This window comes from Hyperolius riggenbachi, chromosome 7 (assembly GCF_040937935.1).
Source record: "Hyperolius riggenbachi isolate aHypRig1 chromosome 7, aHypRig1.pri, whole genome shotgun sequence".
NCBI classification, from domain to species: Eukaryota; Metazoa; Chordata; class Amphibia; order Anura; family Hyperoliidae; genus Hyperolius; species Hyperolius riggenbachi.
Window position 1 is genome coordinate 82,581,118 of NC_090652.1, and position 27,079 is coordinate 82,608,196.

Consider the following 27,079-nt stretch of genomic DNA (forward strand, 5'->3'; position numbering starts at 1 on the left):
ATAAAGTTTAATAATAATATATGGGGGGCATGTAATATACTCTTATCATGCAGAACACCCAGGTTCTGTATCCAAGAAATTTGGAGAAAGAAAAGAAAATGTTAAAACTTGTATCTAGGCAAGATTACAATATTGTGTAGAATGAATCTGAGAAAATTGCCTTTTATTTTTTGTGAAATTATTTGTGAATAATAAGCATAATGTAAAACACCCATTTTCAAAAGGTTTGACCAAAAAAGCCTTTGCTGTTCCCCCCACAAAAACAGTGCAAATATGCATTATGACACAAAGACGTTAAAACATTTTTAGTTATTTTGTAAATACAGGAAAGTGTGTCAAATGATCTACTGTGTGTTCAAGTGTTTAGGAAGGAGGAGAGATAAATGGTGTGCTGTCAGAGGTGGACAGTGCCGTGGAAACTAATTACTATGAAAACAAACCTGACAAGAGAAGCAGTCTTTAAGATACAGTGGGTTGCAAAAGTATTCGACCCCCTTGAAGTTTTCCACATTTTGTCACATTACTGCCACAAACATGCATCAGTTTTATTGGAAGTCCACGTGAAAGACCAATACAAAGTGGTGTACATGTGAGAAGTGGATCGAAAATCATACATCATTCCAAAATTTTTTTACAAATAAATAACTGCAAAGTGGGGTGTGTGTAATTATTCGGCCCCCTGAGTCAATACTTTGTAGAACCACCTTTTGCTGCAATTACAGCTGTCAGTCTTTTAGGGTATGTCTCTACCAGCTTTGCACATCTAGAGACTGAAATCCTTGCCTATTTTTCTTTGCAAAACAGCTCCAGCTCAGTCAGATTAGATGGACAGCGTTTGTGAACAGCAGTTTTCAGATCTTGCCACAGATTCTCGATTGGATTTAGATCTGGACTTTGACTGGGCCATTCTAACATATAGATATGTTTTGTTTTAAACCATTCCATTGTTGCCCTGGCTTTATGTTTAGGGTCATTGTCCTGCGGGAAGGTGAACCTCCGCCCCAGTCTCAAGTCTTTTGCAGTCTCCAAGAGGTTTTCTTCCAAGTTTGCCCTGTATTTGACTCCATCCATCTTCCCATCAACTCTGACCAGCTTCCGTGTCCCTGCTGAAGAGATGCACCCCCCGAGCATGATGCTGCCACCACCATATTTGACAGTGGGGATGGTGCGTTCAGAGTGATGTGCAGTATTCGTTTTCTGCCACACATAGTGTTTTGCATTTTGGTCAAAATGTTCCATTTTGGTCTCATCTAACCAGAGCACCTTCTTCCACATGGTTACTGTGTCCCCCACATGGCTTGTGGCAAACTGCAAACGGGACTTCTTATGCTTTCTGTTAACAATGCCTTTCTTCTTGCCACTCTTCCATAAAGGCCAACTTTGTACAGTGCATGACTAATAGTTGTCCTATGGACAGAGTCTCCCACCTAAGCTGTAGATCTCTGCAGCTCTTCCAGAGTCACCATGGGCCTCTTGAATGCATTTCTGATCAGCGCTCTCCTTGTTCTGCCTGTGAGTTTAGGTGGATGGCCTTGTCTTGGTAGGTGTACAGTTGTGCCATACTCCTTCCATTTCTGAATGATCGCGTGAACAGTGCTCCGTGGGATGTTCAAGGCTTTGGAAATCTTTTTATAGCCTAAGCCTGCTTTAAATTTCTCAATAACTTGATCCCTGACCTGTCTTGTGTGTTCTTTGGACTTCACGGTGTTGTTGCTCCCAATATTCTCTTAGACAACCTCTGAGGCCCTCACAGAGCAGCTGTATTTGTACTGACATTAGATTACACACAGGTGCACTCTATTTAGTCATTAGCACTCATCAGGCAATGTCTATAGGCAACTGACTGCACTCAGATCAAAGGGGGCCAAATAATTATGCACACACCACTTTGCAGTTATTTATTTGTAAAAAATGTTTGGAATCATGTATGATTTTCATTCCACTTCTCATGTGTACACCACTTTGTGTTGAAGTTGAAGAGAAATCGAGAGCCCAATATGGTGTAGTATGTCAAAATTGATTGGATAAATGAAACAGTGAGATGGTAATACTCACAAACACGGGTTACCACCTAGGTAACCACTCATTAGGCAGGTGAGGAGATTAGACCTGTCCTCACTCAGGATTAAGAAGTCGCTCTCTGTAGATAGGAAGAAAGGGGGTAGATCACCCCTCCACCTGGGGTGGACTCAAATATATTGGTAGGTGAACAGAGGCGCCAGAAGGATAAAAGCACTCTCTGTGACAGAGGTGCTCTGCTTGCTATAACTGAATTGCTGTTGTTTATCCCCTGCTTATTGCCTGAAGAAGTGGGCTGTGCCCGCGAAACACGTTGCATCTTTGGGGTATTTTCAATAAATGTGTATATCTATACATTTACAGTCCTTGGTGTCTGCTTTAACGGAGGCGAGTCCACCACTTCCTCCCAGCAATTTTTTAAAAATTTTATGTACTTTTATCCTTCTGGCGCCTTTGTTCACCTACCACTTTGTGTTGGTCTTTCACGTGGAATTCCAATAAAATTGATTCATGTTTGTAGCAGTAATATGACAAAATGTGGAAACTTCAAGGGGGCCGAATACTTTTGCAACCCACTGTATACCCACTGTACACACGCTGAATTAAATTTGGTCAAGGTGGCCGTTAAGGATTGTCTTAGCCAAAAATCTAGCATGTACAGGAGACTCCCGATGTTGCTTATTAGTAACATCTGACCAACCCCCATGTACAGTGCTGCCCATAGTTATTCATACCCCTGGCAAATTTTGACTTAAAGTTACTTTTATGCAACCACCAAGTAATTTTTTGACAGGAAATGACATAGGGGTCTCCCAAAAGATAATAAGACGATATGCAAGAGGCATTATTGTGGGGAAAAACATTTTTCAGCTTTTATTTACGTTTGAGTAAAAGTAACTTTAACTCAAAATTTGCCAGGGGTATAAATAATTATGGGCACTACTGTACAGTATATTGCTTTATTTTGAATGAAGCCCTGCTCCACCAGTGAGGTTTAGCCTAGGCTGATTAGCCATGCACAATTCCCCCCTCCAACATTCTAGGAAGCCAGATGTCTTTTGTACTGGCTTCAGAACTCTCAGTAACCAAACATTCTGCAGAAATCACCTGCCAGTTGTAAAGATGTGATGAATTTCATAATGTAAATCAAGAAGTTTTAAATCAGGATGATACCATTTATTGGCTAACTAAAAATGAAAGCAAGCTTTCGGCCTTGCAGCGTTCGTCGGGCTTACATCCTGTGTAATGTATAATGTATTATGATGGACAAACACTGACTAAATAATTTATAAATGAATATTGTAAAAACAAACAAAAAAAAAGCTAAATTTTTGTTATATGCAAAATAAATTCTCTCTTGTAAGTTGCTATTCTTTCAAGTTGCAGACTTGTAAGTGTTTAAGTTACTATCCTGAATTCTGGAACCCCATGTGCACCACTAGATAAGGCCCGGTTCACATTAGCGGTGGCTATCCGGAATAGCCGTGCCGGAGCCGCACCGCATGCTGGCCGGACGAAACGGACGCACGGCATAGCAATGTAAATCTATGCCAGGGTTCACATGTGTCCGTTTCGTCCGGACCGGAGCCGGACCGGATCCGGACTCCGGTGTCCGTTCCAACATGCGCTATTTTTTGGTCCGGCTCCTCCGGCAGCCGTATCCGGGGCGGAGCCGGACTGCACCATCCGGCCAATGGAAACCAATGAGAACCGGAGAGCGCACAACACACTGGCAAAAAATCCGGATGTTCTACCCCACTTCCTATGCGGATTTTTGCGGCGATATTGGCTGGGGACACATGGGCAAGCATTTTGGAGTGGAGCAGCACAGCTGGATCCGGATCCGGAGATGTTGGCAGCATGTCGGAGGTGGAGGTGAGTGCTAAACAGCAGAGGGCCTGATTCCACAGGTCCCCCTTCTGCTGACCTCCCAGACCCCAACATTTTTTTTTGTTTTTATACAGGTTGTTACTCTTTAAGAATCCGGATCCGGACCGCAACCGTGTTCATACCGCACGGAAACCGTATGCAACCGGACCGGATCCGGACAGGAACCGTACGGTTCAGGTCCGATCCGGCTCCGGTGCGGTCCGGACATCCGGTGCGGTTTTTGCAAAACCGCAAGTGTGAACCGGCCCTAAGATTTCCCTCACTTGCAGAGGTCTTGTGCACATATTGCATGCCTTACGCTTAACAATGTTGGCTTTCCCTCCTACTATGTTAAGAAAGGCACAAATCTGGCAATAGATCTGGCAGGCATAAACTCATTCATAATCAAATGGCGCTGATTCATATGCAGTTACTTTCCCCTTTCCCGTATGCAGAAAATGACTTCACCAAGTCTGTGCAATCAATATGTGTCAGGGACTTCCCTCGGGAGCTCATAGATGCCTTTGTACATGCCAGAGTTCTCCAACACTGACCTTAGGTTGCTCCGTCAAGTCAGGCTGAGTGGTATAATTGCTTTCTCTGTCACTTAGACTAATCCACTTGTGCAGCACTTACAATAGCTTGGAGAGACGAGCGTTGTTTGGGATCTGAAAGCCACCATGCCATCCGGGTGGGAAAGATGCACGACGTAGCTGCCAAAATGGTAAAATAATTCCCAGGGACATTTCATGACAAAAACTGGGTGGTCAGATGACCAGATGCAATTCTAACCGTTATAGGAAATGTTTTGTAACGTGTCCGGTTGGTTGTGAGCCTCTAGTCTAGTCAGTGCAAACGTTTGGCGGTTACCTATTGCTCAGATTTTCAAGTTGTTGCCCAATGAAAATGGTGGAATAATGGTGCTCACTGATGATCCAATCTTTTTTGTCCAATCTCACCAAATCTACAGTATGTAGTAGAATGGAAAACTGAGTGAATGTATTGAATGGATAGGCAGCCCCTTATATCACATAGAAATGGTAAGATTGGACAAAAAAGATTGGATCATTAGTGGGCATCTTTTAAGGTGCAATATTTTCATCAGATGCGATCTATCGATGCAATATTTACGATCGGATTGTACAGAAAACAGCGCAGTGTTTGTTGAAAAGCGATGTGAAACGATTCTTTTGTCAATTGGAACTGAAAATTCTGTCAAACCGAAAGTTATGATTGTATTTGAAGAGAGAAAATTCCCTAATCGACCTGTTTATGGGAACAATTGAGAATTACCTTCCGATTACTTTCGATTGTAAAAAGTGCATCGAAAGATCCCATCTGATGAAAAAATCGTATCGTTAATGGGCACCTTTAGACTAATGATCTATTATTTTTGCATGCTTGGAATTTTGTGCATGCCAGAGAATACTGACATTAAGAATTAAAGTCAAATTCCTGGAATTTAGCTGAATGATCACTTACTGACTTATTAGCCAATAAAGTTCCATTGTTTAAATATAGTTTAAATAAAGCTTGGCGGATCGCTCAAGTCCAGTCTTATCAGCTGCACGACAGACTGTACACAAGCCCGATTTGACGTCCAAATGACGGGTCGTTTGCGAAAATCCGACGTGTGTACGAGCCTTTAAGGAGAGATAAATAAAGGGTTAAGTAACGTGAGCTAGCTCATGAAATAAGTTAGGTCTATTAACCCCATAAGTAGTAGGGTACATGCGCTCTGGAACATGATCTCTGTCATAGCCTGATTTGGCAAACAATAGAAGAAGCAAAGGGTTGTCCAAGTGTAAAACCCCAGGTCTCCTCTATGGCAGAGATACTGTAGATAACCAATTAGACACAGAGAATAATACACAAGTCATGAAGATCGTGGGTTTCACGAACCTGCAGTGCATTATTAGTGAGTTTTACAAACACTAAAGACTGGTTCACACCGAAAACTTTTTAAAGAGAACCCGATGTGGGTTTGAAGAATGTTATCTGCATACAGAGGCTGGATCTGCCTATACAGCCCAGCCTCTGTTGCTATCCCAAACCCCCCTAAGGCCCCCCTGCACTCTGCAATCCCTCATAAATCACAGCCACGCTGCTGACAAACAGCTTGTCAGAGCTGGCTGTGTTTATCTCTATAGTGTCAGTCTGCTGCTCTCCCCGCCTCCTGCAGAACTCCAGTCCCCGCCTGCATCCCTTCCCTCCCTGCTGATTGGAGGGAAGGGACGGGGGCAGGGACTGGAGCTATGCAGGAGGTGGGGGAGCAGCTGAGACTGACACTACAGATGTAAACACAGCCTTACAGCACGGCTGTGATTTATGAGGGATTGCAGAGTGCAGGGGGACCTTAGTGGGGTTTGGGATAGCAACAGAGGCTGGGCTGTATAGGCAGATCCAGCCTCTGTATGCAGATAACATTCTTTAAACACACCTCGGGTTCTCTTTAAGCACTAGTGATTGGAAAAGCTCTTGCTAATGTAATGCTATAGGTGATTTTTCTAAAATCCCATCGCTCCAGTGAGAACACACACGCTCCAGTGAGAACACACACATAGCATTAAAAGGAAGGTCCAGGCAAAAAAAAAAAAAAGAGTTTCACTTACGTCGTAGTCACTCACTGCTGCTCCGGTCCCCTTCCGTCTGCTCGTTTAGTTTTTGCCGACCTCAGAGGTCGGGGGCCGCATTTTTACGCATTCCCGCTAGGTGCAGGAATATTAAGACATACATTTTTACGCGTTAGTGGTGCAACGCCTAAAAATGTACGCGTTGCAACGCCAACGCGTAAAAATGTATGTGTTAATGTTCCTGCACCGAGCGGGAATGCGTAAAAATGTACGCAATGCGGCCCCCGACCTCCGAAGTCGGCAAAAACTAAACGAGCAGGCGGAAGGGGACCAGAGCAGCAGTGAGTGACTACGAGGGCACAGGATGGCTGCATGGGGCTGGTAGAAGCCCCAGGTAAGTGAAACTAATTTTATTTTTGCCTGGACCTTTCCTTTAAGGGGCCCATACACTGGTGTATTTCAGCCTTCGATCGATCGACCGCAAATTGATGCATGATCGATCGGCCGATTATTTTGCAGCCATTTTTGATCGATTTTGATCTATCTGACAGGATGGAAAAGCTAGATCGATTTGCTGCTGGCAGCAGATTGATGGCCCAAAGAGTTGCATTGGATCTAATGGTGCAATAGTGGATTTAGATTGATTATTAATAGATTTCCAATAGATTTCAGCATTAAATCTATTGGAAATCTGTTCCTAGTATATGGCACACATCAGATAAATTCCTGTCAGATTCAACCTGACAGAAATCTGATGGTCAAATCTGCTGCAAATGCCCCCACATCACCCAGTCCCATGCACGCCTCCAGGACTTTTCAAGAGCTGCTCCAACACTATGGAACTCCCTACCTCCCCCATTAGGGTTTCCCCCTCCTTGAACATCTTCAAGAAGGCCCTCAAAACTCACCTTTTCACTCTGGCTTACCTCCCTCACTAGTGCTCTAAACCCGCAGCTGAACTCTGGTTCCTACCTTTCGTGTTCCCATCTATCCCTCTAGATTGTAAGCCCTCAGGCAGGGTCCACCTCCTTTTGTGTCCTCCCTGATCACGCACCTCCAGTACCGTACACCCATCCTATGGATCTGAGTGGACTCAACTTGCCTAATCTCCATGTTCCATCCTGTGACTGACTAAGCATTACCTTGTACTCATACTGTGCTGCGTTATCTGTTTTTGCTTGTAATCCTGTACTGTCATATTGCTGTTTGTCAACCCTAAATATGGTCTGTAACCTTAACTAATACACTAAATAAATCTATCAGTGTATTGCCACCTTTACATTAGCAAGAGCTTTTATAACCATAAATCGCTTAGAAAAGCTCTTGCAATGTGAACCCGCCCTAACTGTGATTTGGTGCTCTACATAGACTGGCCTGTGGTTTGGACCTGTGCTGACAGACAGCACACAATAGTAACCTTTCAGGCCAATCAGATTGGCAACATGACCTATATTGGTAAACACGAAGAGTAAGACAAAAGCAGAACTCATCATTTACACATGTGCATAACATTATTACACCATCAACATCAATTTTAATTTCTTGTTTTGAATTGTGTAGCATTTGACTTCCATGCAAGTTTGTAGAACACAAATCTGCCTTAAATTAAGAACTCCATAAACTGGCGACAGTGAAAGTTGCAGGACATTAAAAATAGTTAAAAAATGCATACGTCACACAACTATAAAATTGACTATCATTGTTTAACTTCTGGAAGTTTTGAATCAGGATGATACCAATTATTGGCTAACTTAGAGAAAAATAAAAAGTAAGCTTTCAACTAATAATAAGCCTTCATCGGACTTGGTTCCTGTTTAACCTGTGCAAAGTTGTATTTACATGCACCCGCCATAGAATAAATCCCTAGCAGAAGCTGAAAAGCCTTGTATATTGCCTGTGGCTGTCCTCTATAGTGGACAAGGATGTATTTCATTCAGGCCATCGGCATCTTTACATGCAGCAGTTTAACACAGTGGCCAAGTTAATATTCTAGAAGTCCCTCGTAAACTTGGCACCTTTAAAGTGTTGTGACATCTGAGTCTTTATGAGCTGCCTTTTCTCACGTTACAAAGGCTGTGACCCTCTCGTTATCTCTAATAGGGAAACTATATCCCAAGTAACAACTGCCCAGGGGCCTGGGTTAAGGGTCACCCCATTCCTGGCCTGATGATGGCCCGGCCACGTTGACAGCACTTAAAGGTTTATTGTAAGGAAATGTGAATGGCCTCAGCACAGATAAGCTGCTCTTTTGACTGATTCTATGACTTCTGCGCCCCTTTTGTATTGCATGGCGCATTGATGCAACGGTCAAGTCTGTAAACAGCCGATGTACTTGATGTGAATGAAGCTCAAGAAATATTTAAAGACTTTCTCTTTTCAGGGCATTAAAAAAGGCATTTTTACGGCTGTCGTGGGTGTCGTAAATCAGAAGACGGCAGGGGAGCCAAAGTGCTTCTCCTATAACATGTGCTTGCCTGCCACTGGCAAATAGGGGAATCTGCTCTATATTTATATGGGACCTCTGCATTCCAACAACCTCATCTACTCTTAGGTTAGTTTATTTCTGTGGTTACCCCATAAAATAGCCATAAAGGTCGGCACCGTGCATCATAAATGCCAGCAAGTGTGAGCAGGATAGTACATTGGGCAGCACAGTGGGGTAGTGGTTAGCACTGTAGCTTTGCAGTGCTGGATCCCTGTTTCAAATATCAGTCAGGCGTTCGTATAGCTCTGCCGCCGGTGAGCTCAAATCCCCAGCGGCTCTGAATATTATTTCGCCTCTGATTTGTAGCAACTCGAAGAGAGATGTAATTTGGGGTCTGGCGATCGCCGGATCCCCAAATTACTCTTGCCCGCCCTGCACAGCATAGCACTAATGCTATGACGGCGCCCAGCTTCGGAACTGAGCGCTGGGTGTCCGAAATGACCTGCTTTGTCAGCCAGGGCACTATCTGCATGGAGTTTGTGAGTTCTCCCCGTGTCCGTGTGGGTTTCCTCTGGGTACTCTGGTTTCCTCCCACATCCCCAAAACATACAGATAAGTTAATTGGCTTCCCCTAAATTGGCCTAGACTATGATACGTACACTACACGATACATGCAAAGACATATGACTATGGTAAGGATTAGATTGTGAGCCACTCTGAGGGACAGTTAAGTGACAATACTCTGTACAGCTCTATATAAATACTAAATAATAAATTGTGCCAAGCCAACAACCCTTCTCCAGTTTGATTGCCATGTTAAAAAAGTGAAAATAAATATTACAAATGTACTCTTTAGCCTTAGTACAAGTGGTTGTGTGACTGGCCCCTCCCCGTCACTGTGTTATGCATGGGGGGGGGACTTGGAACCAGTCACCTTGCCCATTTTGTGTGCAATCCTCTTTTTGAGCAGCTTTACATCAACACAAAACTTTGATGGGCCCCCCTTAATGTCACAACCCTTCCATTGCCTCCCCTTGGTGAACGTTACCTTGCCTCCCATTAGGGGCCCATCTTACAAGGGTCATAAAACAAGTGTGGCCATCAGGATCTTCACACTCATAACGTGTAGCCACAAAAACTGGAGTATTGGAGCAAGGGGTGGTTAGTAGTTGGGGCCCTCCCACACCTCTGGACCCCCTGCAGTCACAGGAGTTGCTCCCCTGTAGTTACGCCTCTGCATACAACAGTGGGAACTAAAGATACATAGTTTATACACAGTAAAATCAGAACATCCAGCAACGCAAGTGCAAAACACATGGATAGTTCATGGCGGTTATATACGAATAAGTAAAGCAAACAGGAAACACTAGTCCTTGTCCTTGCAAGGATACAGTCTAGAGCACATGTGTCGAGCTCCAGGCCTGGAGGGCCAGATCCATGCCAGTGTTTAGGATGGACTGAGAAAGAAAGGAATGTGTTCTACACCTTTCCTGATATAGACCCATCAATTCATTTGAGCTGTATCAAAAATGTGTGAGGATCTCGGCCCTCGTAGGACCGGTTTGACATACCTGGTCTAGAGTATAGTGAGATGGAGACACTAGGGCCCATATGCAATTCTTTTTTTCCCTACCTCTTGAGGTCCGTGGTGTTAAACCCCCCTAGTGACCAGGCCATTTTTTTCTCAAATAGGCCACTGCAGCTTAAAGGCCAAGCTGCAGGGCCACACAACACAGAACACAAGTGATTCCCCCCCCCCTTTTCTCCCCACCAACAGAGCTCACACAGCTGTCCCCAGTACAGTGCTGCTGCAGATCGCAGTGCTGTACAATGTAATTATACGGCGAAACGTCGTCTAACAGTCTCTAGAGTGGCGCCCACCAACAGGAGATGCGTGCGCAGCCTGCACGCGATCTCTTGCACTGCGAGCCCCAAGGACCTGACGCCGATCGGCATTAAGTGGTCCTGGGGCTGCCGCACCGGCCATGCCCACCAGCGTGATGCGGTCGGCAAGCAGTTAAATGGAGTCCTGAAGTGATTTTAAAAACAAAAAACGGATACTTACCTAAGGAGAGGGAAGGCTCTGGGTCTTATAGAGCCTTCCTGTTCTCCTCACGGTCCCCACATTCCCCCACAGACTCCTCCATTAGTAGTATCTTACCAGTCGGTTGTAGACTGCTCTTTTCTGTTTTGGCTGGTCTTCGGAAGCACTTGGGCTCCCAAAAACAGGCAGCTCTCTACTGTGTATGCGTGACAACCCTCTCTGGCGCACTCTCTTGGGCACTCGCGCGTGCACAGTACAGAGTGCCGCAGGACAGAGGACTTCCGAAGTCTCCCGTAGCGGGAGATTTGAATGTAAAAGCCTGCGGGGGAACAAGGGGACTGTGAGGAGAACAGTAAGGCTCTATAGGAGCCAGAGCCTTCCCTCTCCTTCCGTAAGTAAGACAAGTGGCAAAGTTGAGTAGGGATCCAGAAGTTGGATTGGAAAGGGTTACTATACCTTCAGCAGGCATAGTGGCTGATCTCCTGTGTTTAGGCTAGTGACATCATTACACAGAGATTCCGGAACCCCACTAAGCTGCCCAGAGCACCATAATATTGCCTTACAATTTTGGCAATACAGAGGGAGGAAATGGTGACAATCTCAGAAATAAAAGCCAGCTTTCCTCCTAAACTAAGACCAAATAAAAACGCAAGATGCACGCTCTCTCCACCAAACACCCCTCATCTGTTATTCCTCCTTTTCTCTGTGAAACACATACAATCTGCTTGGCAAGAGCACACACAGAAGATCAAAAGCTATTAATTATTACAATATTGTGGGAAACATTTTATTCTGAAAAGCCTTCGAAGACTGGACTTTTCAGATTCAATATAGAACAGCTGTTGGAGAAGACAAAGAATAGTTCTTGATATAGATGGTTAGTGTTGACAGCCGGAGATGGTCAATGAGAGGCAAAGAATTCCGGCTTGTATGCAGATTGTATTCAGCTTGAAATTGGGCTAATGCACTTGTTTAAAGCCACATACTTACCTCGGTAGAGGGAAACATATGGAGCCTTCAGAGGCTTCCCACTTCCTCTTAAAGACCACCAGTCCAGTACTGGGACCCTGTGGGAATTTTTGGCAGCACTCCTGTCTGTGAACGAGCGTGGCCACACTGCCTTACATCTGTGCAGTAGCCTGGAGCCGCATGGCCAGTATGTTTTTGGAGATCTCCTTAAGAGTACTGTAGGGGGAAAAAGAGTTGAACTTACCTGGGGCTTCTAATGGTCCCTCGCAGACATCCTGTGCCCGCACAGCCACTCACCGATGCTCCAGCCCCGCCTCCGGTTCACTCCTGGAATTTCCGACTTTAAAGTCGGAAAACTACTGCCCCTGCGTGGCCATGTCTTCGCTCCTGCTGACATCACTAAGAGTGTACGGCTCAGACCCAGTACGGTATGCGCCTGCGCAGTACGCTCCCGGTGACAGCAGCGGAAGCAGGGCGCAGCCACGCAGGTGCAGTGGTTTTCCAACTTTAAACTCGGAAATTCCAGAGGTGCACTGGAGACGGGGACTGGAGCATCAGTGAGTGGCTGTGCGGACACAGGACATCTGCGCGGGAACATTAGAAGCCCCAGGTAAGTTCAACACATTTTCCCCCCTCCCCCCTATAGTACTCCTTTAAGGTGCCCATGCATGTCCACTACGACACCGTGCCCACTACACCACACTTAAAAATTCCTAAAGGAGAGCATTCAAACTCCATGTACATGGTGTCCTGACCAGGAGGGGGACCCGGGACTTGAACTCTGCAAAGTGAAGATACTAACCTCTAGCCTCCCTATTGGTCTATCCAGCGTATACTGATCACTTACTAAATCTAGAAGCTTTTTATCTGATTTCAAATCCAAATCAGCAACTCTGAAGTTATTCACTTTTTATGTATTTGTTTACACTTCCATGTAGTATGAGGGCTTATTTACACAAGTATTCAAAATCTGTTGACCCTCATACTATCAACGTTGGATGTGTGTATGCACCCAAAGCCTGGTATGCAACAGACAATTCTCACTGCAGATCCTACTCCAATGAGAGATGCAATCAACATTCAGATCTGACATTGATCAAATATAGAAGAAAGCTAGCATACACACGTATGCATTTTTTCAATATTTCAATCATTTTTCCAGTTGGATATTGACCAAAATTTAATCAAGAGGGTATAATGTTGGCGATCAATATTTTCCAGTCTGCTTCCGATCAGCTGCCAATAAATCAATTTTTTTGCCCAATCTGATCATTTTCTCAATCAGCAGTAGGATCTGAAGTGAAAATTGCATGGTAAGTCCCAGGCTTGAAGTGTCCCTGGGAAAACCTGGGGGTACAAAATGACATACTTACCTAAGAAGAAGTAAGCACCTGGATCTTACAGAGGTATCTTACACTGTCTTTGGGTTCCCCATCCCCAAACATTGGCCTCTTGAAGATTAGCGACAAGGGCCTGTCAGTAGAAACGTCGGTGGCCGCAGTAATCTTCAGGCACGGCATTACTGCCCCTGAGCAGTAAGCTTGTGCATGAACAGCTTCGTGCTAATGTGCAGACATGGCCATGCTCAAGCCAGAAGAGTGTCATAACCCCAGTGTTAGGGAGTGGAACTCTATAAAATCCAGAGGCTTCCATCTTCTTAGGTAAGTAAGGTTGTCTTTAAAGGAAATCTAAAGCAGGTAAAAAAATCAGTTTAACTTACCTGGAACTTCTTGCATGCCCCTGGAGTCATCCTGTGGCTGTGCCAACCTTTCGAGACCACCCGGCCAGTAGCGGTGACCCCCACAAAGTTGGATGGCTATGCACCCCCTTACTGCTTCCCAGTGAGTGGCAGCTTCTGAGCATGCGCAGGATGCCAAAATCGCTACTATGCATGCGTAGAATGCTTGCAGGAGCATGATCAGGGTGGACGTGGCTCGGGGCCGTACATGTGCAGTAGCCTCTGACTGGCCAGCTTTCAGGGGGCCGCTGATGCTTGCTGGAGGGTCTCGGAAGGACGGTGTGGGCACGGGATGACTCCAGGGGGCTGCCCTAATAAGAGAGTGAATGGTGCAGTTGAAGCATTTAAGCATCTAGAACTCAACCAGCTTAAAGTCAAGACATTTAGAGAACAAAAGAATGTAATTCTAACAACTGGCAGACAAGAATTTAGTAATTAAGACCAGCTGATAACTGGGTTTTGATGCATCGCAATCAATTTCAAAGGGAAATGGCTGGTAGGAGATAATAGCACTTATTGTAAATTACTGGCTAATTCTACAATTGATTTTAAAAATGGATTTGGGAAATTTGCACAAAAGAATAATGTTCTGATACACTTACAAAAATGAATTTAGATTTTTTTTAACCAGGGCCCTGATGCACTATCACACGGCAACTGTACCATTTCTACTGCTGGGGGAGTGCCGTACGTTAATCCTTAGCGCAACAACGCGTTACCGGGTCAGCACGCGAGTTGCTATGGTACATATACTCCTTGGGTTACTGGGGATGTTCTTGTCTAGGGGGTACCTGCACTTGCCATAGTGAGTCTGTTTCACGGCATTTAAATTGATGGTAAATTATATATAAAACAGCCCAAATAAGACTGTCATATATATGATCGCACCACAACGGTCCCCACAAGCCGCTCTGCACGTTATCCCTGCGGTGCAACCAAATCAGTGAGGCATATTTTCCATTTCATCTCCATTTTCCATAATTTCCATCGAAATTATGCCTCACATCCTGGTTTGCCGCACGCGATGCATGGCATTATGCCGGTTCCCACTGCAATGCTCCTGAGACGGGATGCGGCAGTTTTGTGCTATTTGACACACTAAGGTCCTTATTCCATTCACATTTTCTTCTAGGTTATATTTTAACACCTTATCAATGAAATCCTTTTTAAGCCACCAGCAGGCAGAAAAACACTCTGAATAATTTTGAAAGTACTTTTTCACCTACTTTATGGTACTCTTTCATTTGCAGAGTGCTGAAAAGTCATTTTATACAGAAAATAAACAATATTTCCTAGCAGAAAACTTAGGAGAAAAGGTGAATTGAATAAGGACCTAAGTGTGAAGGTGGCCCAAGTACTGTACTCCATTCCGAGTTTTGGAACTTTTTCAATTGCAGAGTGATGAAAAGTGAACAGAAGATGAAAAATTGGCCCGTATGCAATTCACTTTTTCACCTGAGTTTTCTCCTAGGAGATAATTTTTCATCTTCAATTTAAAATAACTTTCCAGTACTTTTCAACTAAAAAGTACCAAAAAGTAGTGAAAAAGTACTATCAAGATATTTTGAGTATTTTCTTGCTTTCTGGGGGCTTAAAAGGCATTTTATTGATGAGTTTAAAATTATCACCTAGGAGAAAACTCAGGTGAAAAAGTAAATTGCATATGGGCCATTATCTCCTTGCAGAAAAAGTGAATTGAATAAGGGCCACTGGGCCATATGCAATTCACTTTTTCACCTGAGTTTTCTACTAGGTGATATTTTTAAATGTGTCAATAAAATGCCTGCTAAGCCACCAGCAAGCAAGAAAATACTCAAAATAATTTTAATAGTACTTTTGCACTTACTTTTCAGTACTTTTTCAGTTGAAAAGTGCTGGAAAGGTATTTTAAATAGAAGATGAAAAATTATCTTCTAAGAGAAAACTCAGGAGAAAAGTGGAATTGCATATGGGCCCCTGTGTCTATTGATTCTTTCTCTACATAATCACCTCCTTTATTTAAGCATTTATCATATCTCTTTATAAGACTTTCAATCCCTTTGTTAAAGTAGTATCACTGTCACACTCCTCACCTATAGGGGGAGGAAAATAATGTGTGTGTGTGGGGGATGGGGGGCAGCTTCATGTTAATGCTGCTGAACAAACAGTTACTGGTGTTCTGCAGTCACTTGACAAGCAAATGCCTAGAGGAACTGATGTTGTTTTGAAGGGTGGTGACACAAAGAATGATTTGATTTAGATTTGTTTCTTCTATTCAGCATTGTTGATTGATAAAAGTAAGCCATTAGCACTTCTATTTGTGAAAGCATTCTTAAGCAGGCCATACATTACCCGACCAACCAACCAATCAACCATCCAAATCGATTATTATAATCAAATTGGGTGAAAATTGGTGCTGCCAAGTGCATGCCCGACCAACAAAGCGACCAATTTTGGGACAGAAATTTGCCGCACAGTCGATTGCGCATGCTGGAAGATGTCGGGCCGAAGTTGGTTGGTCGGGTGTGCGGCGGTACGGCGTCTGAATTGCAAACGAGCGATGGGACGACGAAACCCCTGCCGCAATGTATAAATGTATATAGTGTGTGTACATTTATACATTACCTGTCCGGTGTCAGCCTCCAAGCGGTTTCCGTCCATCTCGCCGGGTTCCACATACACGCCGGGGGGGCATAGCGTCTGACGTCAGATGCTATGCGCCGCTAGCGTGTACACGGCTATTACCGGGTGAGATGGGCGGACACCGTGCGAAAGCTGCTACAGGACAGGTAATGTATAAATGCACTACATTACATACATTTATACATTTTGGGGGCAGCGGCCGAGTGGACGCGGCGGACTAAGCCGATTCCCTGATGACTTCATGCTGAAATCGGATGGGAATCGGCCTGTAGTGTATGGGCAGATTTGACCAAGAGACAAATTGATCTCTAATCAGATTCGATTAGAGATAAATTTCTCTCTTGGTCGAATCTGCCCATAATCTTCTAATGTATGGCCACCTTTAGTTTACAGCATGTTTTCTGGCTGGAGCAGCTTAAAAACATGTCTGGGCTTATATCCAGTATAGACGTTTCTGTGTGCATTTCTGTAGCAGGTATAGTGTGTGATACGCCAAGCATTAGAAGTGCATAGACTGAACTTTCTGATGTTCCCACTAATGCGTCACACAGCAGTGTGTTATCCAAACAGATTGCTGCACGTGTAGTGCTGTCTCAGCCTCAGTGATCTCAGTGCTGCGTGGCTATCTGCATTATATAGTCAGTACAAGCCCTGAGGTTCAGACATTAGACGTAAGTCAGTCACAATAAACGTTACCTTTGGATGACTTTCTGCTGGAAGCCCTGTGGAGGCTCATGCACATTTGGCTGAGTAGGGTGGGGAGTCAAAGGAAAAGCAGGAAGCTTCCCATAGCATCCAGGGACAACTAACTCGACCAACTCAGGCCCGGATTTACATCACAGGAGCCTATAGTCACAGATATCCTGACACTCTTGACTTTGCCCTCCATGAACCAACCGCAAGTGTGCTGGTTGTCCCAGCTGTCACTTCTCCCTTAGTTTCCTTGCCAGTCATAGGTAGCTACAGGTGCCCCTTAGTATTAAGTAGCCAGAAGGACCCTCAATATTAAGTAGCTAGAGATGCCTCCAACTGTAGGGAGATCTGCTCAGTGGAAAGCAGAGAGCCAGGTGACTAACATCTCATTTACACACTGCTCAGGACTGCATAGGGAAGGAGGGAGGAAGGCACTAGGGGAGGGAGTGAGCTGCCTTTCCATCATCAGGCACCTGTAGGCATGTGCCTTATGGTAAATCCGCCCTGGACCAACTGCTTGTCACCGGTAGTTTAACAGGCAAGAAAGACAGCGAATGCCTGTACAGAAATTAAGTCGTAGCTTAAAAGATCATTTCAGCCATCAAAAGTTACATGTCTGATGGTATTTTAGGATTCAGCCAAACACAAATGTTCTACAGCACACAACAATGAGGTAAGCAGGCAGTCAGGGAAATAGATGGGCAGACTGACAAATGTGAAGGCAATGGTAACAGAAGTCACATACTTATGTACGTGGAGCTGACTTGTATCTAGGTTGCCAGAGACAAATTACAATGGAAAAATGTTTCACTGTGTGAGCATCAGGGATGCTGCTATCACTGGTAACTGAAATCAGTGGAAAGCTGAAAGATGCAGAGAAACAGGAAAGAATGACCTTACAGCTACAATGTTTTCCAGTACAGAGACTATGAAGCTGCAACAAGTCTCTGGTCTACCAACACACAGCTGAGACAGGTCACAGTGGCAGAGGCTCTGTACCACATGCTGTAGAGCTATAGACCTGGTAAAGCAGCGTCTGCCAGACCTGTGACTGATTCTTCAGCTGTATAAGACCTTGTATGAAAAATGTTTGTACAAACAGGAACTATCTCTTTCCCTCTTTATTAAAAATAGGCATAAAATACAAATGCGGCTGTATCAGATTTTAGGAAAACAGAGACAAGAGATATGCATGTGTCTTAAGACTGGAAAACTAAAACACAAAAAGGCCATTCATTTAATGGATGAATAATTCAGATCTGTAGCTTATTCTGCTTAAATATAGTCTGTGGACAGGATAGCTTTATGCAAAGAGGACAAAAAGGGTTTTTTACACAAGGTTTACTAAGAGAAAGGGGTGATTCAAAATCACATGTTCCTTAAGGCAGATCTCTTATATGTGAGAGTATAAATCTTCATAAATATGGATCGGTGACAGAGAGAGAGAGAGAGATATGGGATAGAGAAAGCGTGATAGATATAGATAGAAAGATTCTTCTACAGGTGCCCATACACTCATCAATTTTCCAATTCGATTCCCTGCAGATTTCATTCAACTGCTGGGAATTGATTCCCCCAAATGTCTGATTCATTGATTTGTGATTGATAGGGCTCAAAAAACAACCAAAGGTATCGATCAACCAGGACGGAAAATTTAAGTTGATTCGTGGGGCGGGTCAAGATCATTCGTAGATCGATGGGCCACAGCGTTGTACATTATTGAACAGTGCAATGCTGGGGTTTAATCCGTTTTCATTAGAATCTTTTTAGGCATTGAATGGAAATCTAGAAGTGTCCAGTTTATCGCATATTGTAGATAGATACAGTAGATTCTTCTATGAGATAGATAGATAGATAGATAGATAGGTAGATAGATAGGTAGATAGATAGATAGATAGATAGATAGATAGATGGATAGATAGATAGATAGATAGATAGATAGATAGATAGATAGATAGATAGATAGATAGATTCCTCTATGGCATATGGGGTGGATAGATAGATAGATAGATAGATAGATAGATAGATAGATAGATAGATAGATAGATAGATAGGTAGATAGATAGATAGATAGATAGATAGATAGATAGATAGATAGATAGATAGATAGATAGATAGATAGATAGATAGATAGATAGATAGATAGATGCTTCTATGGTATGATAGATAGATAGATAGATAGATAGATAGATAGATAGATAGATAGATAGATAGATAGATAGATAGATAGATAGATGCTTCTATGGTATGATAGATAGATAGATAGATAGATAGATAGATAGATAGATAGATAGATAGATAGATAGATAGATAGATGGATAGATAGATAGATGCTTCTATGGTATGATAGATAGATAGATAGATAGATAGATAGATAGATGGATAGATAGATAGATAGATAGATAGATGGATTCCTCTATGGCATATGGGGTGGATAGATAGATAGATATATAGATAGATAGATAGATAGATAGATAGATAGATAGATACCAGATAGATAGATAGATAGATAGATAGATAGATAGATAGATAGATAGATAGATACCAGATAGATAGATAGATAGATAGATAGATAGATACCTCTATGGCATATGGGGTGGATAGATAGATAGATAGATAGATAGATAGATAGATAGATAGATAGATAGATTCCTCTATGGCATATGGGGTGGATAGATAGATAGATAGATAGATAGATAGATAGATAGATAGATAGATAGATAGATAGATACCAGATAGATATATAGATAGATAGATAGATAGATACCAGATAGATAGATAGATAGATAGATAGGTAGATAGATAGATAGATAGATAGATAGATAGATTCCTCTATGGCATATGGGGTGGATAGATAGATAGATAGATAGATAGATAGATAGATAGACTGATAGATAGATAGATAGATAGATAGATAGATAGATAGATAGATAGATAGATAGATAGATAGATAGATAGATAGATGCTTCTATGGCATATGGGGTGGATAGATAGATAGATAGATAGATAGATAGATAGATAGATAGACTGATAGATAGATAGATAGATAGATAGATACCCCTTCTGCATTGCAGCTCTAGAACCCTGGGTTCAGTTTTTATCACATACATTATCTGCATTCTCCCGGTGCTCACACTAATTTCCTCCCACAATCCAAGTCTGTGTTGGTAGGTTCCCCTAGCATTAGTCCTGGAGTGTGGCAGGGAGTAATGCTGGTCCAGCACATATAGATTTTCATGCAGCATCCTTAAACCATTCATTTATAATGGCATGTGATCACAACTAACTGATGTTTTTTAACTACCTAGTCAGTTTTGATTTTACAAAATGCAAACCTGTTAATGAACTGGAAGTGTCATTCAATGACCACAGCTGAAACATTTACAGCAAGCCTAAAGCCCAATCTACATGATACGATTCTTTGTGCGATTCGATTACGATTCTATTACGATCCGATTAAATCCCACATGTCCGATCGGGATTCGATTCAGTCCAATTTGCCATTGCGAAACATCCCGATCGGACATGTCGGATTTAATCAGATCGTAAATAGAATCGTAATCGAATCGCACAAATCGTATCATGTAGATTGGGCTTAAAGCTGGAAATACAGAATACAATACATTCCCTTCAACTGATAGGAGCATGGATAACAGAATCAGCTCAGTTCTAAATCCAAATGGAAATTAGGTGCTAGTCTACTTGAGGGGACCTGTGGCAATCTCGCTGCGACCACTAATTTGTAAAAAGTCAACTGAATAGGTTAAGTAAAGCTATGTGAGTGAAGGTGAAAGCCAAAGAGAACGCCAAGCCCGAATGTCACAGGCAAAGGTCCTGGTGTGCAATTTTAGTTTTAGTGTTACCCTCTGGGTCTCCTAATTTTTAAAAATTAGTAGACACCACCAGTAGCTTTGAGCAGGAGGTGGCCATTGGTCTCTGAGGTTTGCTGCTGGGTCCCCTTAAGTAGACTAGAGCCAGAAAAGTTCTCTACAATGATACTGAAAAAATATTTTAATTATTTATTCATCAGAAAATGAAGTGGAACAGTTTAACAGTTTTGTTGAAGTAACGTCCCTGTGTGATCAGATATTGTCTCATGCATGATGGCCATTAGATTGTGCACCTTGCTGAGGGACGGTTAGTGATACATATAGTTTAGTGTACCATATAAGGCACTGTGCAATATGTGTCTGCTGTATAACTGAAGGACGTAAAGGCCGTTATTTGATAGGAACCTCAAATAATGGGTTGAGATGAGTTTGTGGGTAGTATAAAAGTGCCCGCTAACGATACAATTTTCAGCAGAGAATCACCCGAGGGATCAAATAACTGCAGTTGGAAATAAAATGTCATAATACATTGATTATTTCACCACCAACGAATCAATCTGTACTTACAACCTGTCACAACAGATTATAAAAACTGTTTTTCTGATCAACTAAATTGTCATTGAACAATAATCATTAGAATCATTTACAGTCAATTTGAGACATCAACGAGGTTAATTTTCTGCCAATCCGATCACATTTATCTAATCACTCAGGCGATACTTTTCAGACTCTTGGAATCTGACTGCACACTCTTACCTGTACCACTCCAGTCCTTTCTCATAGCACCTGTCAAAAAAGTGGGGTTCAGCCCCGAGCGCCCTGACATCGGGATGCACCCTCAGGAACTCCAGCAGCGCCCGGGTCCCTCCCTTTTTCACTCCCACGATAATGGCTTGAGGATATTTTTTACTCCCATAACTGCCATGGGTGGAAAAAGGACCATGCAACAGTTTGTGGGATAGGTGAACATTGGTTGGCGTCCTGTTTAACTTCCCTAGGCCGACCTCTGATGTGTGAGAGTCCTCAGAGGATTGCGAAGGTCCCTCAGCTGGGCTTATCACAGATCCCACTAAGCTGGAATGCAAGACTGTCCTCCAAGGAGAAGAAGAGCGCTGCACATGCTCCTGTGCAAAGCCCCTGTGCAATAAGTCACTCGCTTCCATGGAAGGCACCGCCTGTTGGGTGCCAAAGCTGAGCTGAGTCTCACAGCAAGAGCCACTTAGGCAGTAGAAGAAGAAGGTGAAAAGGAAGATCATAGTCAGCAGAAGGGAGACTTTGGGCTGAGCCCTCAGTGCCTCCAGGTGCCCACCAGAACCAATCCAAGGCTTTAGGGTGCCACATCCCATGAGTGGGGCTGAGGACCTGGGAAGGAGATGGCCGGCATGGCACAGCTCTGTCCACAACTGTTGCCCACTCCTCGGCTTTGGAGCAGTCCAGCCTGCTGATTAATTGTGCAAACTGCTGGAACAAATCTTACAAGAGCCAATGTAATCACAAAGCAGCCTCATCGGTGGAGAAAAGAGGTATCATAATCCAGGATGTCATCAGCTGAGATCCTCTTTTTATGTAGATCCAGGTGAGTCTGCAGAGAGAGAAGAGGACAGAGCAGCAGTAGTAGTAGGACTTGAATGAAGGGTGACAGCACAGAGCTGAGGCAGCTCTGCACATGGGTTTCACACTCCACTAGTGTTGTCATAACTGGAGTGCAGCATGGTTTGTGCTGCTCGGTGGGAGTGTCAGGGGGGCTGGAATCCTCAGCCTGACATCTGACAGCCCCTCCTAGAAGATGCAGAGCAAAGCTACGCTCGTTGGCTATATCCCTTCTCTCTATATCGATGCTTCATTAAACTGTGCAGCACAGGCAGAAGGAAGACGCTTGTTTTCAATTTGAGAAGTTTTACTGGAGAAATTACTAACAGATACAGCCCAGAGCAAAATGACAAACAGGGAAACAAGGACGGAATTAAACTGAGCCGTGCTCAGCAAAAGAGATTAGCCCAATGATTACAAAGCAGCCAAGAGCACAAAGATGCTCCTAAAATTCATTCTTCTACTGACTTGAACTCGGTAAAAGCAGATCAAATAGCTAGCAGCTGGTTAAAGCGGGTCCGAGATGAAAAACTATAACCAGTAACTTGTGTATATATCTATTCAAAAGTTTAGATAGTTTACACAGCAAATCTAGCTGCAAACAGCTTCAACAGTTTATGATTATTTATTCCTGTGATACAATGAGGGCAGCCATTGTTTGTATGGCACATTACACACAGGCAAGCTGATCTTTATCTCCAGCCGTCAGCCTGTGAAAACTTCACTCCCCTCTCCTCCTCCCTCCTCCCAGGGGCGTAGCAATAGGGGGTGCAGCGGTAGCGACCGCATCGGGGCCCTTGGGCCAGAGGGGCCCCGAAGGGCCCTCCCTCAACTACAGTATTAGCTCTCTATTGGTCCTGTGCTCATAATAATCACTTCTATAGATAGCTTTGAATAGTTGTAATCATTAACAAGCTGTTCCCCATCCCCTTCTTGCTCCTCTGACACTGTAGTTACCATTGGCAGGTTTTGGTGCGCCGTATCAATTGTTATGTATAGAGTGCTTGAGGGGCCCCATTGTAAGACTTGCATCGGGGCTCACAGCTCCTTAGCTACGCCACTGCCTCCTCCCCTCTGCCTCAAAATCTCTGGCTAGTAACCTCCTTCTCCTCCTGCCCAGACTGAGCTCCCATAAGCCCTTGCTACTAAGTCTGAGAGTGCCAAGGCACCGGAGGAGCTGTGGGCGAGGCTTGTTTAGTTTATATTTATATTTACAGTATTAAAACAAAAAAAAAAGGATTTGGCTTGAGGAATGCCTTATAAACTATATGAAAGGTACACAATTATGCAATGAGTAAAAGTTTATCTTGGATCCATTTTACATAACCAGCAGCTAGGAGCTTTCCCTCCAAAGGGACAGTGGAGATATGATATTTATTTATTTATTGTATTTATAATGATATGTATTTATATGATAGGAGCCAGTGGACTTGAAAAGAGGCCCTGAACAAAGTTACAATACACCTGATTTGAGATGGTCAATTCTGGCTTACATGCATTGTTTGTAGCGTGAAATTGGGCCAATCAGAAAATGCAGGAAGTGCATTCATTGGCCTAATTTCAAGCTGCATATAATTTGCATTAAATTTGCACGTAATCTGGAATTATTAGCATCTCATTGACCATATCTAGAGTTACAGACTACCCAGCAAGCTCGTGGTGAACCAGAACTCCCAGGAGTGTGTGAGGGGCTACAAAAGACCAAAAATCCCACTTACTATAATGCTATGCAAAACAAAAGTTTGCTTTCCTAAAACAAAGTATTTGCAATCATTCAGGTTGGAGTGAGCTCCAAGATGTCTCCCAGTGCATCACTGCTGAAATATGCAAATCAACCATTGTTGTCCTTGTGAGCTAAACACACCTCTAGATCCGCTGGAATGCAATGATGTATCAGCTTTTTAATATTGCAGAGCCAGACTAATTCAACATACATACAGACTGTTTCAGATTGGTTGATCCTCATCAGCGCATGGCATGGATTAATGTGGCTCTATGGAGTAGGACTTGAAACACCCAGAGTTACAGACTACCCAGCAAGCTCATGGTGAACCAGAACTCCAATGAATAGGTGCCAGCTTACTGAACAGAAAGAACCGTGATTAGAACCCAGGTAGCCTGTGTCAGAGGCAGAGCCCTTAACCAGTACACTATCCAGCCACTCCCCCACACTATTGTGAGTCTCAGGAGATGAGGGACAGGGCTTCACGTCACATAGGTGTATCACATGAAACTCGCATAGTACCGTGATGGTTATGTGATTTTCATAGACTTCTACCTATGTGCAGTTGCAGGAAAACTGCAGCAAGTAGTACAATTATGCTTAGGTAAAAACTGTCAATAAAGAAGGAAAAGACACACACCATACTAATGTAACATTCAAAACATTATCTCAAAATATAAGGGAAGACGATGAGAGCCCAGTATAGTGTAGTATGTACTGTAAATTGGGTGTGGAAGGTAAGTATAGGTAAGTTATACTCACAAACAAGGGTTACCGTCCAGGTAACCACTATGAAGGCAGGTGAGGAGATTAGACCTGTCCCCACTCAGGATTAAGAAGTCGCTCTTTGTAGATCTGGATTAAGGACGAATTCCCCTCCACCAGGGGTGGAAACAACTGCAATAGTAGTACAGAGGCGCCAACAGGGTAAAAACAATATTTCTTTAAAATGGATAAAATGAAGTACAGTATTTTTCGGACCATAAGACGCACTTTTTTTCCCCCAAACATGAAGGAAAAAAGTGCCTGCGTCTTATGGTCCAAATGCTGCAGTTTCTGCCCGGCACCAGTTGTCCCCCCCACCGTTAAAATCACATGTCCGCACGGCTGCCTCGTCCCCCGTCTGTCTAAAGCCTGTGTGTGGCTTGCAGGCTTGTAGTGCACAGTTTTTGTGTGTCCCCCGAGGCTGCCGCGTCCCTTTATACATTGTTTCCGCCCCCCATCCTCCTCTGCCCCCCCCCCCCCCGTCCTCCTCTGCCCCATCCCCACGGACTCCTTCCCCTGGCTCTCTAATGTGGGGCTATGCGGGGAGTGTGAAGGCTGCTGCGGCTTACCATTGGATTATAGCGCTGAACATCGGTAAATCCGCCGTGTGAACAGCCGCTGGGTGGTCCGTGCACATTGCCGAAGCCTCTCTGCCTTCACTTCCGCATTGGTGATGTAAGCGGAAGTGAAGGCAGAGAGGCTTCGGCAATGTGCACGGACCACCCAGCGGCTGTTCATGCGGCGGATTTACCGATGTTCAGCGCTATATTTCAATGGTAAGCCGCAGCAGCCTTCACACTCCCCGCATAGCCCCACATTAGAGAGCCAGGGGAAGGAGTCCGTGGGGATGGGGCAGAGGAGGACGGGGGGGGGGGGGCAGAGGAGGATGTGGGGCGGAAACAATGTATAAAGGGACGCAGCAGCCTCGGGACACACATAAACTGTGCATTACAAGCCTGCAAACCACAGTTGTAATAAACATGCACGGCACTGCACGGGACTTAGCTTTTTTAATATGTATGTCAAGAGGGTATATTATTGTTACTTTTTAAATCATGGGCTTGTAATGAGCGATGGACGCAAAACTGAAAAAATGCACCTTTTATTTCCAAATAAAATATTAGTGCCATACATTGTACTAGTGAAAAATTTGAAACATTGCAATAACCGGTACAAATGGGCAAATAAAATGTGTGGGCTTTAATTACGGTAGCATGTATTATTTTAAAATTATGATGGCCAAAACCTGAGTAAGAATTTTTTTCAATGTATTTCTTATTTTTCCTGTTAAAATGCAGGTAGAATAAAACAATTCTCAGCAAAAAGTAACCCCAAAAAATAAAAAACGTATTTGTTAAAAAAAAAAAAAAAAACAACTCCACAAAGAGAGCCTAATTGGTGGCGAAAAAAACAAGATATAGATTGGTTTGTTGTGATTAGTAGTAATAAAGTTATAGGTAAATGAATGGAAGGAGTGCTGACAGATGAAAATTGCTCTGGTTTTTTAAGGGGGAAAAGCCCTTGGAGGTGAAGTAGTTACTTTAGAAAGACTACAGATCTTCCTATTATCAAGAATAAAGCTAAAATGAGCAGCATTTAAATGATATCTTGTCTGGTTTTGATTGTTTTCTTTCTTAAAAGAGCGTTCATATAGGTCATACATTCTGACCAACATCAGAGATTTTTTTTATAGGATTTGGCTTGAAATCAAATTCCCCTCCAAATAAATCCACTCACTTTGAACTATTTTTATTGTTAAAAACAGAAAACATTCCTTTTATATAGCAAAGCCTAGCAGACGCTCCATGCCTAGGGAGCAATAAGCACATGGAACATGCTATTTATTGAAGCTAATGGGTCAATCAGTTTGCATCTTTAGCTAATCTCCTACAGGAGGTTTAAAGTGAAGAATGAGTTTGCCAGTCTTTGCTTTTGTATGCACAAGAACTCCTAACATTTGGTTAAAGAGACACTGAAGCGAGAATAAATCTTGCTTCTTGTCTCATAGTCAGCAGGGGCATGTGTGCCCCTGCTAAAACGCCGCTATCCCGCGGCTAAACGAGGGTCCCTGACCCCCCAACCCCCCCCCCCCCCCCCCCTGCAAAATCAACGACCAATTTGGTCATAGATTTTGCTGCTCTTCAGGCAGGGCTAACGGCTGCAGCCCTGCCTCTCAGCGCCGTCTATCAACGGCGCATCGCCGCCTCTCCCCCGCCCCT

At 43.5% G+C, this 27,079-nt stretch overlaps 1 protein-coding gene across 1 annotated transcript in view; it reads right to left on the minus strand.

Annotated features, from left to right (window-relative positions):
* The window catches only part of HS3ST6 (heparan sulfate-glucosamine 3-sulfotransferase 6), a 103,960-nt gene extending 81,490 nt beyond the window's left edge, over nt 1–22,470 (minus strand). The window contains exon 1 of the mRNA XM_068246711.1: nt 21,539–22,470. Coding sequence (XP_068102812.1) covers nt 21,539–22,128 — 590 coding nt within the window. The 5' untranslated portion in view covers nt 22,129–22,470. The remainder of the gene's footprint in view (nt 1–21,538) is intronic.
* Between the last annotated feature and the right edge of the window lie 4,609 nt (nt 22,471–27,079).